At 37.8% G+C, this 19,289-nt stretch overlaps 1 protein-coding gene across 1 annotated transcript in view; it reads left to right on the top strand.

Moving 5' to 3' along the window:
• Positions 1-19,289, top strand: part of chm (CHM Rab escort protein) — an 89,421-nt gene that overhangs the window by 54,719 nt on the left and 15,413 nt on the right. The window contains 4 exon segments of the mRNA XM_048544431.2: positions 4,527-4,604; positions 15,363-15,467; positions 16,447-16,507; positions 18,597-18,693. Of these exon segments, the coding sequence (XP_048400388.2) occupies positions 4,527-4,604; positions 15,363-15,467; positions 16,447-16,507; positions 18,597-18,693 (341 nt within the window).

Here is a 19,289-nt window from a genome sequence, read left to right as displayed (position 1 = left end):
ATTGATGTTTTAAATACTCTGTATTTGATTTTGTTATCATGTTTTAATGCCCAATGTCATTTTCTGTAAACAAAATAACAAGATACTGTTATATCGTCTTTCACTTGTGATTTGTATCAGCCATTAGAGAAAAGTTTAACTGTCTGAATGCTGAATTATACTATGTGGGTAACTGCTTAATCTGGCGTTGACTTTGCTGAAAGTTGTCCCAAATTAGAAATAGTTGGTTTGTCCAAAGCTCCCTCCCACCCGATGCCGCACGCATGTTGCCTGCACAGGTGAATCTCCAAATGTCTTTTAAATTATCATGAACTTGGCCTGCTCAATCTGAGTGTAAACTGCGTATAGTGGTGACTGACAGGGCCAGTTTTTTCTCTGCTTATCCTAGATGAGGACAAGAAATTGAAGTGGATAGGAAGAATCTATTTCCCTTTAGCAGAGAGGTCAACAAGTCGGTGATTATAGTTGTGAAGTTATTGACCAACTGATTAAAGTGATGTTGAGAGTGTTTTGCATCCAGGTGGTGATGGGCACCAGAAGATCATTACCTAAAAGTGTGGGAGAAGCAGACAATCTCAACATGCTTTCTTTTAAAAGAAAGCCTTTGTGCATTTGAAGTAGCACAGCCCCCACTGGTTCCAGGTCAAGAGCTGGAAGATAGAAGTAAACTGAAAACCTCTACAAGTAGTGTGGGTACTGTGGACTGAATGATCTCCTGAACCATCAAGTTCCTGTTCTATAATTGCCTTTTACATGCTGACCGTGAGCACCCCATTTCCTATACATTCACCCCTCCTTCTTGCTCCCAGAGTCATAAAATGTTTCCCTTTTGTTCTCGCACCTTCTAGTCTGCTAATTACCACATTCAGTAGATCATCCTTCATTATTCCTATCACCTCAGTCATGATACCCCTCTTCTCAGCATTCCAAAGTGGTCGGTTCTCTGAAATGCCCTGAAATTTCTCATTTCCCCACCAGAGGTACTCAGCAGTGGAAGTAGATTGCGTTCCACATTGTGGTTCACAGCTTCTAGTTGCTTGTCATTTTAATTCTTCACCCCACTCCCTCTCCTTGGGCTTTGCCTTCTTTACTGCTTAATGGAAGCTTAAAGGACACCACCTCAGTTTTTGCACCTGTATGGTGGGCTCAACAGTGAGTTTAATAAGTTAAACTAGGGCCAGAGGTTAGGACTTTATCATTTAACTGCTTCTGGCACTGCATCTGCTATTGTTATTTACAGCCAGTATTGGCCCATTATTTTTCTTTCTTTGTCTTGTCCAATTGTTCCACCTTTAATCATTTTAATTCCTCTTGCTGAGCAACCCATCTAAAACCCTTTGTTCTTTCATCACTGGCCGTTTTCCACCTTTTGAACATGCATAAAACCTGTTATGCCTTTTAATGTTTTCTGGTTTTGATGAAAGGTGAACTCTCTCCACAGTTCATCAAGAATACTTAAGCTTTTTTCTGTTTTTATTTTAGATTATTAGCTTTCATGTTGCTTTTAACTTATTACTTGTGTTATCAGGTGACATTCTGGTCTTTGTGTAGTTTCTGTAATAACTAGCAGCAGTCCTGCTGTGATTTGACTTTTAGTATTCAAATCCCGAGTACTCAATTAGGCACAACATTCATCACCTACACTAAATATTATCAAAGCGTGAAATTGTGGTAACCATACGCAGAAGCTTTTCACTTCAGTAATGGTGTAGTGTTTCATTTTCCATATTATCATGAAGTGACTGTGTTCCAGTGTAGATGATATTAAACCATTTGCTTTCATAAGCTTTTGATAAACTGTAAACATTTGCATTAATTTCAATTAACTTCACACTTTTGATGAAAGGCTTAAGACAGATTGCTGCGTTATACAACACAATTTGTTGAAAAGGTTACAGAAAATTGTAATCAGATGATTTGCATCCAGCAGCCCAATCATTTGCCTCACGCTATAAGCTGTGATACTCCATTTTCTAAACAGTAGTAGAGTCACAGCCAGACTAATTTATTTTTGAGCTACTCTACGATTTGCATATATGGGGTCATTCTATATTCATCTTTTTAAACTTTCAACAGATTTGAATGTTGTGACAAAAGAATTACTTTATTGCTTATCTGTAACTGTCCTCCAGAAATTGCTAGTAGGCTGTAACTGAGATAATGGGAACTGCAGATGCTGGAGAATTCCAAGATAATAAAATGTGAGGCTGGATGAACACAGCAGGCCAAGCAGCATCTCAGGAGCAAATAGTCCCACAAGTAGTAATACTAAATAGGAAGTTCAAATGAAGCCTGTTAGGACATTCGGGACTTTTACCCGTTAACATTTAAGAAAACAACAATATTGTTTCAAATCAGGAAAGCATGTGAGTTCAGGAAATATGTGGAGGTGGTGCCCTTGTATTCCTGCTAACTTCATCCCTTCAAGTAGCAGTTTTGGGAGGTGCTGTCAAAAAGTAGTAAACTTCTTCAGTGAACATTATATAAACTGCAACAGTGGTGCACTGTTGTGGGGAGAGTGAATGTTTAGTGGTGGATGAAATGCAGATTGATTAGTATCAAGCTTTTTGAATGTTGTTGAAGCTGTGCTCACTTAGAAAATGACAGCCTCTGCTGTGCACTCCAACTTGTAGTTATACAGCAACTTGCAGTTATACAGCATGGAAACACACACTTCAGTCCAACTTGACAGTGCTGACCAAGTTTTCCAAATTAAACTAGTTCCACTGATCTGTGTTTAGCCCATATCCCTCGTAAATCTTTCCTGTTCATGTGCCTGTTCAAATTTTTTTTAGTGTTGTAACTGTACCTACATCTACCACTTCATCATCTGGCATTTCATTCCACGTACAAGCACCCTTTGTGTGGAAAAGTTGCCCCTCAGGTTCCTTTTGTAAATCCTCCTTCTCTCTCCTTTAAAGTAGTTATGAACTGCCAAATGCTCGGGAAAAGACCTTTTGCTATTCACCTTATCTGTGTTCCTCATGATTTTATAAACCTGTACAAGGTTGCCCCTATACCTCTCTCGCTCCAATGAAAAAAGTTCCAGCCAGCCTATTCACATACCTCGAAGCCTCCAGTCCTGGCAACAACCTGGTAAATCTTTTGAGCCCTGTCTGATATTTTAATAATATCCTTCCTATAGCAGGGCAATCGGAACTATACCCGACACTCCAAAAGTGACCTCACCAACATAATACTGTACAACCTCGACATGATGTCCCAACTCCTATACTCAGTGGTTTGAGCAATGAAGGCAAGCACGCTAAATGCCTTCTCAACCATCCTATCTATCTGTGATGCAGCTTTCAAAGAACTATGCACTGAACCCCTGCATGCCTGCCTGCCTCTTTCTTTCTCTCTCCCTCTTGTGCTCGCTCCCTCTTGGGTATTTCTCTTATTTTAAAAAGTAAAACATGTTTGGAATGTTTCCCCTGAACTGTATTCAGGCAGTTATCTAAAATCATGTAACTTTGTGAGAAGCCTCCTTTTTAAGCAATGGTTTAGATACCTCAAGGCTTTTCGGTGACTTTTTTTTCCAGACCTAATCCAGATATCTGCAATCTTCAAAATTCAAATTCTCAAAGTATTAAATCTGAAACTGCTTTCAACACACGTTGGTAATGCTTTCGTTTTTGGGCTTCTTATTCAAGCTGGTATTGGTCGGTGCTTGTCTGGTGCAAATGTTGGTTTCTGATGTAAGTATGTAACGTCTGTAAAGTAATATCTTTAGTTTTGTAGTTTAAGAAGGAGTAGCTATTGCTCATATCACTTGAGAAAACTAGAATTGTGACTGATCAACATAAACTTCTGTGAAAGAGCCTAACCTTGTATAATGAGCAGGTGGATGAACTGCAGTTTCACAGGAATGCTGCATTGAATTTCAGCGCAAAGCATTTCATGAAAAATCTCTTAAATCTGGAGTGTTGAAAACCAGCAAAATTTGCCTGCTACAGGTTGTTGGCTTGCAATGTGTATGGCATTTGTGACCCTTCAAGGCCTTCAAATATTAAATCTAACATGAAATATTAGCATGATTTGTTATTGGATCAGGCAGAATAAAACCTATAAGGTCTAATGAACTCTAATGGAGAGTTGTATCTTTCAAAACTGCACCACTTAATTTAGTTTACCTGTTTATTAACTTGGTTTGTCATTTGGTGTAGGAGCTTTGCATTAGTCACTTTCAGGTGTGCTGATCTGTATGGGTTAAATATAGCTTCCATCAAGCTTTCGTCAAGAGTGCAGAATGGGAAGCGTATGTATTGGATCTGAAATTGCTGAGGACAGATATGGAATTCAGGTTACTGTGTTTTTATGCTGTAAGTAAGTTAATATCTTGTGGGAACATTTCAATGGCTGACTACTTACCTTTTTTAAATTTGGGATACAGTTAATCGTGAACTGAAAAACAGACTTCAACTTGAGTTATTCCAGTTTTGTTTTCTCCAATTTTAAATGTAAGATGTGGAGATAATGTGAAGTCATAGTTGTAAAGAATATTACAATATGTATTTTGTCGACAGGATGTCTGCAGTCTTTGGCGGAACATACTGTTTGCGACATACGGTGAAATGCCTGGTGGTCGACAGAGAAACGTCGAGGTAAGGACAAAGGCAATGACCTGCCTTTCACGCAGCAGATTGGGGCAAGACTGCGTCAGGGCTCATGAAAAAGGAGCCTTCTTCTGGGATCATCTAAAATATTAATCAAAAATCAGCCTTGATTAAAAGTTATTTGTGTAAAGGTCCAGCAAACAGAGAAACTTGGTCTAGAATGTAGAAACAAAATTAATTTTCCTGAGATATTACAACAGCTCCTGATCACTCAAGCTTGGAAGACAAATCATTTGAGCTGCCAGGGGCTAGTGATGAGTGATGTTAGTTTTTCCTTGTGGCCTTACCTACACTAATTGATTTTCCTCTGAAGACAAAAAGGCTCTGTGTTGCATTTTATAAATTGAGTTCACCAAAAGATTCACCAGATTAATCGCTGTTGATAATGCATGTCATTCCCAAGAGGAAAAGACTTTGAATTTTTAGAAAGTTCATTGTAGCAAACTAGGTTGCTCTTCACATCTGATAAACCCTTTTATCTACAGTGGCAAAACTCAACTAGGATTGTGCAGCTGTTTATCCCATTTTGAGATGAGTAATGACAGCCCTCAAGTTTCATAAGGGAAGGATTGAAGCAGGCTGTGTGCAGGGTGGTGTTCTGTTAGTTTCATTTGATTAAGATATGAAATAAATACAGGCCCATCAGCTGCTAACCTGAGTATTTTAGAAAAAAAAATTCACACAACTAAGGGATGTCTGCGGATGTAAAGTACTCTTCCCAAACAGCTTTGAAACTAAGTTGGAATACTTGGTGATGAAAAAGTGGGATGCATTGAAAGATGGTCACGTACCAAGCATTCTGGTTTGAATGTGAAGAGTCTAAACATTTACTATCCCTGTTTTTGGCTTGAGATGTGGACCTTGAAATATACTGCCGAGTAGTTGTCACGATACAGTAAGGCGAAAAGCTGGTTTGAACAATGTTCGTTTATTCACAATTTTAAAACACTGAGCTGTTATTTCATGAAATACATCTCACATTATCAGGTGTGGCTTGCCAACGAGGAAAGACCCGTTGGCCCAGTTAGTCTGTCTTAGAGTTTTGATGGCTGTAATATGTTGCAGACACTTCCCACTATCTCACCTGAGATGAAAAACCACCTCAATCATGACAATCGCAAACTCCTTTGGACACTAGAAACTTCATTTGCTGATGAAAGTGACAGAAGAAAGAAGCATTTAAACTAATTCCCCATTTTGAATTACGTTAGGAATAGGTTTTCATGACTGATCATTTCAGGTTTGATTATTTAGTCATTCATAATTTGTATTCTAATTGACCTCAGATTTTATCCCTTCATTCTTTAACTCTGATTTATAGCTATTTGGCTTTGAAACTAACAGTAATACGTGATTTAAAAATTAGGATGAATAGAAAACTACACCCACTGACTACATTGTTAGTAGTCCTCCTGTGATGATCAGTTGGTCAGTGGTAAGAATCATCCACTGATTATCGTAGAATGATTCTCAGACAGAAGATAATTCCAAGAGGCCTGGTTTTTAACCCGTAATGCAATCAACAAACATTTGGAACTAGACCTCAAATACAAACCCATCCAAAAAATACCCGCAAATGACACCACCCAACTTAACAGACTGAATCATATAAATTCCAAGTGGAGTGGAACAGTGTTGCTTCAGCAGAGGCTGCACTGATGATGTTACCTAGTGTGGTAACAAAACATCTGTAAGATAACCAGCCAGCACAGCAAACAAACCAACAACCTCATCCACACCCCGAGTAACAAATCTTTGCAAGAATCTTGTACACTGGTAAGGCTGCTGATTGTGGCATTCAGGTATATTGTGCATTTTGTACGGGGGAAGAGGAAGTTGAACTCTACTGGAGCTGACCTATGTATAATTATAACCTGAACAATTGCAAATTTTAATGTTTAGCGTGTATAGATAAAATGATAAATTAACCCTGTTTCCCTTCCTACAAATAGCCAGTCTGCTTTAAGACCCACAAACAGCGAAGCAATAAAAAGAGAAACTTTGAAAGTAGGGGAAGTGACTTTCAAAGTTCACACATGTGCCATTGTTCTGATATCCAAGGCACACTTGAATCTAATCTGCTAGACCCTCAACAAAATACCCTTGATCAAGTTTCCTTAGATCTTTTGAACATCTGTAGAGTATAAAAGATGAGACAAAATTACTAAGTTTGTAGAATCTAAGTAGTTTTCGGCAGAGAAGAAAGTAGTCTGATGTAATTTCATGATCTCTGTCGAGTCATTGAACCTGAAATTTATCATTCGTGAGGAATAAGACTGTATTCAAAATTAACAGGTGATGCCTAATGCAGATAATTAATTAAAGTTTAGATTAATTTAAAATGCCTGAATGCTATGTTTCAAAAGTTTAAATGGCAACCTTGGTAATCAAAGGTTCCTGTAATTAGAACAGAGGAAATTCTAAGAATGAGAAACTGACAAAACCATTGCACAGAGAAAGGACTGATTTCTGTGAATAAGCAATCTCCACTTAAAGTAAAAATAATCAAATATACACACAGTCTACAAATTTGTGCTGTTCATTTATCCGAATAACTTTTATTGTTAATCTTTCAAGCTAAATTTTGTGATAACCTCAGAATAGGTCTAAATTCTTATTCTCTGTATTCCATTTTCCTTCTCCTGTGAGAAGATGGGTTGCAGGGGCAACTGTAAACTCCCTTTTTGAGCCCCTACACTGATGAGAAAAATGAGCCTTGACCTCACTGCACATTTGCCTGATTTCTGTACGTCTCAGTTATCTAGGTGACAAAAATCTGTTGACATCAGTCTTCAATATACACAGGACCGACCCAGAGCCTTCTGGGATAAGCATGTTCAAAGATGTGAAATCTTTTAAATTTAAGATACTTCCTTCATCTCAATCCTAAATGATCAACTGTTATATTTAATTTGACCCCTCTGGTTCCAGCTTGGGACCTCTGTGTGTCAACGTTCAGAATCTTTTACTTTTCAATGAGATCATCTTTCATGCTTCTTAGCTCCAAACAGTACAGGCTGATTCTACTCTTAAAAGTAGAAATAGGCAACTTTCTCCTCCCAAGAATTAATCTAATAAAAGCTTGTTGCCTTCCTGCCAAGGTAGATACTTTCTTCCTTAGATACAAATATCAAAACAGTATTTGTAGTTGTACGCTCAGCAAAACCCTGTACAATCAAAGTGACACCGCATTCTCCTATACTCAAAACCTTTTGTAATACATGGGTGACATATACTATTTGCTTTCCTGGTTCCATCCATTTGCCTTCCAAATAGCTTTGTAAGACACACTCTCTCTCTCTCCAGGTAAGAAGAACCTGCCTTTTGCAGTTGATCACTCCAGCACAGTAAGACCAACCAGTTGAAAAATCATTTGAGAGTTAAAAATCATGGATAAATCTGTTGTCTCTCTTGAGCTACTCTTGATTTTAATCCACCTTTCAACTTTGGTTGAGTAAACAAGCCTTTAATTATTTGTTTGGGACAGTTGTGGGTTTTTTCTTTTCTTTTTGGCTCAGTGTTATCAGCCACCTATAAACAGATATCACATTTCATAGTACCTTTGAAGTTCTCCAGGGTGATAGTCCAAATTGTACTGTTACTGGACTCTTGCTCTGAAGATAACAGGTCAAATTTACTTCATGAATCAGATATGAAATTTTAGTCTGTACCCAATGATGTTAAGACAATTACTTATTATAAAAACCCAACTGGTTCATTCCTGTCCTTTTGGGGAACAAAATCCTGCCATTCCTATTTGGTCTGACCTACTTATGGCTCCAGACACACTCACCAATGTATTTGACGGTTAAAACCGGGACTTAAGAAAAATAGTAACTTTCCAAACGACGACGATGACGACAACAACATTTTCGATACCCTCACCCATTCCCATGGCACCTTCTCCATGCAAATATAGGAGATCTAACACTGCTCTCTTTTTACTCCCTCTGTCTTGACCGTCTAAGAGCCCAAACACTAGTTCGAGGTCAACTAACATTTTTATGTGCATTTCACTAATCTACTGTATGTGATGCTGAAATTGTGGTCCGTCCTATGTTGGGTGTACACTTTGCAGAGCACTTCTATTCTCTTTCAAACATAACCCACAGCTTTAGTGGCTTGTCATCGTAATTCTCCTCTTTGCTCTCGCGTTGGCATATCCTTGGCCCACTGCACTGAATTAAAGATGCCAGCAGCAGCAGGGTAGGAAGTGTTCAGGTTCTGTTCCTGTATGCTGCAGCTCACCTGGCTGGCTGCGTTCTTCTTTATTCGTTCTTTTTTCCTCTGTTTGTTTCATTTTGTTGTTTTGTATCAAAAGTCACCTTTTCTGTGACTGCAGTGGAGGTAGGCAGTTGCGAGGGGCTGCTGCAGCAGCGTGTTGGATCCAGATGTCTGTTCCCTGTGTCCATAATGACCATGGCGTTTTCGAAGGCTTCATCGTTCGTGGGTCTGGTCTGTTCTTCCTGGCATTGTGGCAGTCTTAATAGTGGCATGATGGTTCTGTTTCATTCATTGTAGCTATGGTGGCTTCAAGGTGTGATAACTTTAGTGTCAGTGACTTGGTCCGGACTGTCCCTCCTCGCTTTGGCAATGCCGTGACTTAATGGAAGCAGTGTGGTGGGTCCGTTCAACAAATCCTTACTTTGGTGCCCTTGGGCTGCTTTGACAACAGTGTTCCGTTGCCACTCCATAAACCCAGATTGCCACGGAGAAAACAAAAACCAAACTTTGTCTTAACTTTGATCCAATTATTTCTTTTCATACATTCTGTAAATAAAACTGCACCAAATTGTGGTGACTTCTACACATCTCAGTGTAATTTTATAAAATTTTTATTATTTTTATAATGAGTTGAACTTTCCTTGCTCCATCCCCATTTGCATCAGACCTTTTTAAGACTGACATTTCTGTCATTCAGTCTGTTGTCTTCCATCCCAACACAAGCCTTCCTTTTTCCTTGTCCCAGTCACCTTGTTATTGCATACCTGTAGCCCTTCCTGGTTCTGATAAGTCACAAATCCCGAAACTTAAACTCTCAATGTGGACATGCACTAACCTGAATTTTTTCCAGTGTTTGCTGTTTTTAATTCCTGATAAAGTCCTCTTCCTTGATCAGTGGCTTGCAGAATACACAATTTTAATATTGTAATTTTTTCTGGCTCCACTAATTAATTGATCTCCATTTTGGACACTAACTAGCCTCAGTGTCCTCCAAGCAGCCCTTTTTTACTGTTAGCAAATCTTTGTGTTCTTTCTATAGTTTACATTAATATATTCATTGCATCTTTGTCCTTTACTACTTTTTCATTTCTCCCTCTCCTTTTTATATACAGTCCAATTCTTTCTTGTGTTATCAAACTGACATCTGACATTTTTGCCGTTGTCATGGAGAGTATCTTCACTTTGGTTGCCCTCCCTTTTCTATTTGAAGGAATCTTCTTGAGCCATCTTCATTTTACGACCACACGCTGCAATATTTTGTTTTTGCCTGTGGTGGGTATATTTCAAGTAACTTTCTTTGATGTAACGATTTTTATTTTCTATTGGTCCTTGTCCATTTACGGAATTGACTTCAATTTTTCAATACTCTGCCCTGGGGAGAGTTGCCAAACAGAGACCTTGGGGCACAGGTGCATAGTTAGTTGAAAGTGGAGTTCCAGGTGGACAGGGGTTGAAGAAGCTATTTGGCATGATTGTCTGACCAATGATGGCAATGAGTGTAGGAGCTGGATAGTCATGTTGCAGCTGTACAAGACATTGGTGAGGATGCTTTTAAAATACATAAAATTTTGGGTACCCTGGTACAGGAAGGATGTTAAACAATGGTGCAGAAAAGATTTACATGGATATTGCTGAGACTGAAGAGGTTGAGCTATTGGGAGAGGCTGAATAGGCTGGGCCTTTTTTTTTTTGTTGTTTAGAACCCTTAGAGAGTCAGAGGCTGAGGGGTGACATTTATAGAGATTTATAAAATCATAAGGGTCATGGATAGAGTGAAGAGACATGGTCTCTTTCCTAGGTTTGGGGTGGGTGTGTGAGGGGTTGGAGTCCAAAACTAGAGGGCATAGGTTTAAGGTGAGAGTGGAATGATTTAAAAGGGATCTGGGGGTATCATTTCAGAGGGTGGTGAATGTGTGGAACAGTCTGTCACGAAGTGGTGGGGGGGGTGGGTGAAACTATAACCTTTTTAAAAAGCATCTCCTAAATGAGTAGGCAGGGTTTAGAGGGATATGGGCCAAATGCAGGCAAATGGGACTAGACACAGACAAGTTGGACTATAGGATCTGTTTCCATGCTACATGACTGTGAGATTCCATAATACTATATTACCACTGACCAAGCCTTTTCTCCCTTTGATCCTCTTAGGTGTCTCGGACAAGCTTCAGCAATGCCCGGAATATTCCCACGAACACTTCATGGACTCTTTCCCCTTCTCTGCTTTTATTTGCTCATTACATTCAATATTGGCATAGTTGAAGTATTCTGTTATCACTATTATATAGTTCTTACACCTCTCATTTTTCTGTACTTTAATTCCTCTGACTCCCTTAAATATACCGTTGCTGATTTGAGTTTGCAGAGGCTTGTTGAATCCTTTTGTAGCAGGAAGTCCTTCAAATGTCTGAGTTGGGAGGGAGCTGGATGGGGCCAAGAAATGTAAAAAGCAGGAAATGAGAAAATGGTGAACAAAAACAAGTTTGCTGGAAAGGCTCAGTAGGTCTGGCAGCATCTGTGGAGGAAAGAAATCAGTTAACATTTTGTTCCTGATTTATAGCATCCACAGTTCCCTTGGTTTTTAATGAGAAAATGGTGTTCTTGTCTTCAAGGCCGTTCTTTCCATAGATAATGTTTAGTCTCTTCAATTCTGAGCTACACTGTCTGTGCAATCTTTTTCAAGCAAAATTCTGCATGATTCATAGTGCCTAAGACTTTCATAGCCATGGAGTGTGATTTCTTTTTTAAGATCAAATGTCTTGCTATGTGCACGAGGACACGTTTATCTACAAAATGATGCTAGACAAAATCAGTAATTTCGAACATTTCTTATCTAAGATGGGAACACTCAATATTTTTACTAGAGATAAAAATCTGGGAAATAATGTGAGGTGTAAAGCTGTGAAGGTTGTCAGTTATATTAATATGGCAAACTTCTTACTGCAAAGCTAGAGGGCATGATTTTAAACCAAAATTGCAAATTTAATTTAATGTCTTTTGAGCCATCTGACCAAATGTAAAATGCACAAAGCACCATGTATAGAGACTTAACTGTAACTATTTCCAAATTATTCAAAAATGTGAATGACGAGCAAGAGCCACACTAGGTTCTGAAGCTAGTCTGTGTGATTGGAACTTTTTCATTGGAACTGAATGACCTTTTTTGTTTGCTTTTCTCTAATTGTGTTCCTGATACAATGGAGGTATCATTCTTTACAGTTTTGGGGCAAGCTTATTATCTGAAAAACATTGCACTTTTATTATCTTTCTATCTGGAAGGGCAACTTCAGAACTTGACGTGCAATTCCAGCTGCCAAACTTAGTTAAATGAACATGTGGTAAATGGATTTGAAGTTGATGGATCTACAACTTTTTAGATCAGTTTCAAGCTGAAATTGCTTTTCAATGTTATGTGTATTTGAGTTTCCGGTGCATGTGACATTCATGCATGTATTTTATAAGATTTCTCTGGGGGCTTGATTTGCAGAATTGACCATTAGATTTCATCTGGGAGCATAACTAGCTGTGCAAAGAATATTTGCACTTCTAGAATCCTGAGAAACTAGCTTCAACTGACCATTTTTCGTGCATTCTAATACTGGATAACAAAATGTAGACTTGAAAGAATCAGCAAAGTTGCATTACGAAGTCCTTGAGGTTTCTGCTGTTTGTAGTCAGGTTTTTGTCGAGCTTTCAAATCATGTGCATTGAAAATTCTTAAGATATCAATGGAGGTTATTTCCTATTCATCAAGATTGACTCTTCTCAAATGAGATCATACATGCAGTGTCAAGTGTTTCCCACAAGCTGGTAACTGAGTATTAACAATCTCTTTCTGATTGGTTATAACTATAATTTTGCTCTGCATATTTAGATTTATAATGGATTCTAAAAGGTATTTTTTTTTTAAAAATGAAACATCTGAGGAAACGTGAACCATGAGGTTGGGAGCTTATTTTAACCATTTAGTGGGAAAAAAAAATCAACGAAGCATTTTGATACATTCAGTATTCGTGGAAACCTGGTGCCTTTTTAAAACTTAATTTCCAAATTTTAAGCTGCATAGAAATCTCTGTGCAGCTATAAGAAAGAGAAATTGATCATGGTAGGCTTTTCCATATCGTATTGAAGTAAAAACAAATCCAGAGAGGCTTGCAAAATGAATGAGGCACTTGCTGGCAAAACATGCAAATTCAAGGCAAGGATTAGTGGGAATTGAAAAATGAGAATTTGTTTTCTTTACAAAAACCTGGATGTGCACGATTGCAACTATCTTGTCACAAAATTGTGTAAAGAACTTAATTCTTTATCTGACCCACTATGTAAAATTTGAATTTGGTTCCATTCTTCTTTCAATTTTACCACACAAATTGTTCTGCAGACTTATTCATTTTTAAAAAATTGTTATCGAAATTAATGGCTTTGACTTCTAAAATTGATCAAATTACTGTATTCTTGGCATTGTGATTATTTGATTATCATAGATTTGTGTCATTTGAATGCTTTACTATGTTCCAACACTCTGGATAACAAAATGTAAACTCAAAAGAATCAGTTGTCAACATCAAAATTGCATAATGAGGCCCTTGCAACTTCTCCTTTTGTAGACAGATGTTCATGTCTACCTTTCGAATCGTGTGTATTGAAAATTCTTAAAATATCTGTAGCGATTAATTCCTATTTATAGAGAATGTTGCTATTCTGAAATAATATATAGGTAATTTCAGGTGGTTTCAACAAGCTATTTATAAAGCTCATAGAGCTAAAAATGCTCCATATTTGTTTTATGCCAACTTCTTCTGGTGTAACAATACCATTTTTTTTGTGAACAGCAGGATTTTCTTGCCCCGTGATGAGTTTGTAGCATTTTTTTGGCTCTCTAAAATCCCTCTCCAATGCCTTCATCTTTATAAGATTGGTTCTAGGAATAAGGAGCTTCTGTTATGTGGATGAATTGGAGAAGCTGAGGCTGTTCTCTTTAGAGAAGAGCAGGTTACAAGATTTAATTTGTGTTCACCCTAAGTCTAGATGAAGTAGTCAGCATGCTAGTGTTTCCACTGTATGAGCCAAGAACTCTAGGGCAATAATCTAATGTGACTGTCAAATGAACCAGAAATGATGTGGGGAAATAACATTGTTAGAATGTATTGTGAATAGACAGATTTAATCATTTGGGAGTTGGATAATTATATAAAGTGCCATTTTGCAGGGTTACAGGAAAACGGTAAGGGGGTGTAACTAGTTGAATTTGCTTTTCCAGAGAGCCTTCGTGGTCATTGATAGGTTACCAGACCTCCTCCTGTGCTATATCCATTTTCTGCTTCTATCATTTTTAACATCGAGGTCATGCTTAGATAGGATATTCCGTCTGCACCAGGTGGTGGCATAGTGGTTATGCCACAGGACTAGAATCCAGAAGCACAGGCCAATATTCTGAATCGATGGTGAAATTTGAAATCCATAAAATCTGGATTGAGAGAGCTGACTCAGCTCTCAACTCCTGAATCTTACTAACAGGGTCTCTCGTCAGATCAACTGCAAATTAGGGTCGGAAGTGTTTGACAAACTTCACTCTAGGTTTTCAGCAGCCATCTCTGATCCCATCCTATCTCCAATTGCCCCCAGATTGGGGCACATGGACGCTCCACAAACCGGGCAGGCGGATTGCAGAGTTTTCCTGTTGGTAAAAGAGCCACTTTTCTCACCTCCCCAGGAGTACATATAATTGAGTGTAGCTGTTAATTGACCATTTAAGGGCCTTCTTCGACGAAGGTGGAGAAGGTCGTCCATGCATTTTATAGGAGTTAATTGCAAAGGTAGCAGGAAAGGTGAAGTGTATCTCTCTCATCAATCTGACCAATTATTTGTCTTTGCCACCACCCCCACCATGTCCAAAGCGGGGAAAGTCACACCCATGGCGAGACTTAATGCTGAGATTTTGTAAAAGCTGAAAGTTGTGGAGATAATTTCTTCTGAGCTGCATAGACAGTTTAGACTTCTCCAAGTTGGAAACCTTGATCTTGATGGGTTATGCTGTGGCTGTTAGGCTCCCACTACATGAAATGGATTTTGGAAAAGTTTTCGAAATGACTCTCTGAATTTATTGTTTTGAAAAAAAAGTCTGGTGTATATTTGTGAATGCCAGATATATGGGCATCATTTAATTACGTGCACTTCTTATACCAGCTCTTGAATTAATTTTGTCTCCTGCTACGTGTCAATTCTTTTGTAAGATGCACATTATACCTCAAGGTAGTTCTTAGTTGTTTGGAATTTTAGAGCACAGGTGCATCAGTGTTTTCAACCACTGCCATATCACTAACATCTACACGATTTTAGTTAGACAATCAACAATTTCAGTACAGTTTTTCACTGAAATTTGCAGTTCATTAAAATTGTAAATTAACTATTTAATGTAAGTTTTTTTACGTTGTTTGATTTGATTTTCATTTACTTTTGTAGGAAATTTGCTTGCTACTTTTTTCTGTATTATGAACTAATTTCAACCACCTTTATCTTACATCACAGGTGTAAAGCGGTCATTGACAGTAATGGCCAGCGCATAAGCTGTCGATATTTTATTGTGAATAACAGCTACTTAACTGAGGAACATACTAAAAATGTGCAATACAGGTAAAACTTTTCTACATTTGAGAACTGTTGCATCAAATAACTTCAGACAGCCATGTTATAAGGTTATTAAATGTCTAATTTAAACTGTAATTGGAAACCTATGATTGTGTGTTGAAATAAATTTTAGTTATTATGCTTATGGTTGCATGTTACTTCTCTCATGGCATTGCCTTGCCAATCAGAGCTGACTTTCCAACCAATCAGCAGCCTCTTGTACAAATTATTGTGGTAATTTTGAAATTTGACTTGCATTCTTCCTGATGAAAGAAAGAGAAGAACCATCAGCAACAGAATACATTTTTATTAACTTTACACACAACTCCTTTCTTTTCCCAGCACTGCACTATCTTGTACCTATCTAAGTTGTGAAAATAGGTGACCAGGTTTACAAAGTATAATGATAGTGTTGAAAGATACAATAGTAAAATCCAAACTTGGAAAATTGTAATGCACTAATAGATACGAGAGAAAAATGTGTATCAAAATGCATTTGGCCTGAAAGCATGTGGAAAGTTGTTGGAAAGACTCAGGATCTCGTGTCCATAAATCTTTTACTCTTTCATAGTTGAATGTTGTGAAACCCCTTGAGTATGATGCACACTTTTTCAGAGCTATTGTATCCTTCTCTGTGATTTGTGTTATTTCTGTGTGATTGTTGACAGTCCGTTATTTTTCTTTGCTGCAAAGAATTCTGTATTGCGTGGTCAAAAAAAAATTCTTGAATCTTCAGCATTTGCATGTCTGCTGAAAAAGCTGTGGAATATCTAAATACTCATTAGATCCTTGAAAAATTCTTATGCTTGTTAACTAGGCTTTTTAAATTCTCCAGTGGCATTGCTTAAAAAGTCTAAGTATTGATATCCTGGATTATGGTGATACTTTGAATATTGTCAAATTCTGGAGATCTGTTGTCATCATTTATATTACTCCATAGTTTCATATTCCACATTGTTATTTAATTATTATTTCTCTTTGTAAGGTATACTTCAAGAGGTGTTCTTATAACAAATTCTTCTGTCCTGAAATCCACTTCTGAGCAGGTAATAATTCTTACTGATACCTTCTCTTTCCTTTCTTAAGTTTATATAAAATATAAGTAAAACACTGATAACTGGGCTTTTGAATAGAATGTTACATGAAGTTAGAAAGCTAGGCAGGTTTTTGTCAAGTTGACAGTTGGTAATACTGTTCCAAAGAAGAGTCATCGGGCTTAAAACATTAACTTGGTTTCTCTCTACACAAGTGCTGCTATGTCTACTGAGTTTCTTCAGCAATTTCTATTTCTTGTTATTTTAATTTTAATTTTTGGTTAGTTTGGTTGCATGATCTTTCTGAATAAGTGAATAGCCTTCCTCATCTGTTTTGCAGCCTTGATCGCAAAATCCGGTGAGGAAATCATGCAGTACAATATTAATTGCTCAATATAATCATAACTAAATCTTTTACACAAGCTTAACATCCAGCTGGATATCATTTGTACTGGGATGTAGAATGTGAGGGAAAAGTGTTTTCCCTGATGTGGAAGTGCCAGTGTTGGACTGGGCAGACAAGGTCAGAAATCACCTGACACCAGGTTATAGTCCAAGAGGTTTATTTGAAAGCACAAGATTTCGGAGCTTCGCTCTTTCAGCTGAGTGTGTGATACATGTATTAATCAATTAAAATCTTCTAACTGAATAAAGATTTAACAGCATCTTAGGTTTGTTTAATGTATCCTCATCAGTGATGTGATCCTGCGATCTTTTACTTCTAAATTGTGTTGGATATTACCCCTCTCTAATTTGAAGGAGTGAAGCTCTGAAAGCGCGTGTTTTCAAAAAACCTTTTGACTCTAACCTGGCATCATGTGATTTCTGACCTCCTTCCTTTCCTATGTGAGATTGTAATGTTTTTAGCTGGTATTTAGCAAATAAATGGCTGACATAGCAGTGTTAGTGTTGAATTGAAGCTCAAAAGTTGACAGTTTTTTCGATGTTCCATTAGGTACTGCCATGGTGTACACTACTTTTAGGTCCAAGAATGTGTATGTTCATGTGTGTACCTATTATCTAACATTTAGACCACATGATAACATAATCCAGGGCTGTAACTGTCAAATCTATTTGACTTCTGCCTGTGCCCCTTTTGTGCATCCACTGTCCCTTTTGAAGACAATCTCATACTTAGGTCATGATGCAGTGAGCTAAGCGAGACTAAGTGATGGGTGTTTAAACAGTAGAAGTTGTCATTACCGCACCAGAACCCCTTCGTCCTGTTTTAACACAAGCTCACTTTGGCAAATACACTTAGTGGAAGCCAGTGAGTGCCTCAGTAGTTCACTTCAGATATCATTGATACCTATGATATCATTTGAGCCAGGTCAGGACCTGGCTACAGTGCTGTTGCATACGGCCACATTCCAAGATGAGCAGCAGATTACTGATGCACTGGGAAGTGACACCATTCAGACTTGTCCATATTTTAAAACATGATGTAGAAATCACTTCAGCTTTTCCATTTGTAATGCAAGCGAGTTTGTATTCGTACTTAAGCTCCTAAAATCCTCACCCCTCTGCAAGTTGGCTCACCCATTCATGTTTTCTTTTTCTTTATATGAAATAAATTTCCACGTATTGACAATTCTACAAACTTTCATATGGAGGAAAGAAAAATCAAATACCCAAATTGTAACCCACTGACTTTTTCTTGTGAAGATGGAAAATGTGAGATACGGGATTGAAGATATTCATGATGAATCTTCCCTTGGTCTGAAATATGACAGCCACTATAGTTAACTAGATATACAGTTGTTTGGTGAAATACAATCCCAAATTCAAGGTCAAGTTGGTGGTTTTATTTCAGCATCCAAATCAAAGATTTGATTTCTTTCCCCTTTGGTAACGATATTTCTGATCTCAGGATAATCGACTAATTTTTGTCATGTGCTGAGGTATCATGTTAAACCCCGTTATCCTAAGTGCTGTTTGCATTACTACAGTGCGTTTTAAGCAAGCAGCTCAATTGTGTACAGTAAGATTCCACAAGCAGCCAAAATGTGTAAGTTGAATTTGAGGCATAAGGTTGATTATTTAGACTTGGTGATATTGTTTCAACTTACTCAATCCCCAAATTAATGCGTTGACTCTACAGATATCTATTTTGACTGTCCCTGCAGTGGAAAAAGGCCAACCTTCTATTCGAGTCATTGAGCTCTCTCCCTCTTCAAATACCTGTCCACAGGGCACCTGTAAGTTGAGATATTTTGCACTTAATACCTGAACTAACAACAATTTTGCTTTAAAATCAATATCTAATCCTGTTTCTACATTATTTTCATTTTTAAATTGATCTTTAACTGAGTGATTTACCACGGTCAATAACTGTTGAAGATTAACTCATTTATTCTTCAAGCCCCCGATCATGTGTTGTGAAAATGACATACCTGTAATCAGAGTTGCCAGCTGACTGGAACTGAAGTCTTTCACTTGCCCTGAAAATGTGACTAAAATGATGGAATCATGAACTGAAATTATTGCTCTTTCTGCTACGAGAGCATTACATGACAAATGGCTTCAGCTGCTGTTACTAATTCAGTCATACCTGAGTGACTAAAACATGTGGTTAATAGAAACTGATGTGGCAGACTGCAGCAGAGGGCAGAATGTAAAGACAGTATGAAGTACCATAAAATATAGTGGTTATTTTTGATTTATTGTTCAATTGTGTAAAGTTTGTAATGTGGTACTGGGCATTTCACAATAAAGAAAATTAGATTCTCACCACCCATCCCCATGAAAGCATCCTTTGGCCTTATGCTGTCAGTGTTGATGGGGATGTTTTGTA

Source organism: Stegostoma tigrinum, chromosome 15, assembly GCF_030684315.1.
Source record: "Stegostoma tigrinum isolate sSteTig4 chromosome 15, sSteTig4.hap1, whole genome shotgun sequence".
NCBI classification, from domain to species: domain Eukaryota; kingdom Metazoa; phylum Chordata; class Chondrichthyes; order Orectolobiformes; family Stegostomatidae; genus Stegostoma; species Stegostoma tigrinum.
The sequence above is the reverse complement of the archived record's forward strand: the minus strand, read 5'-3'. Positions and strand labels throughout refer to the sequence as shown.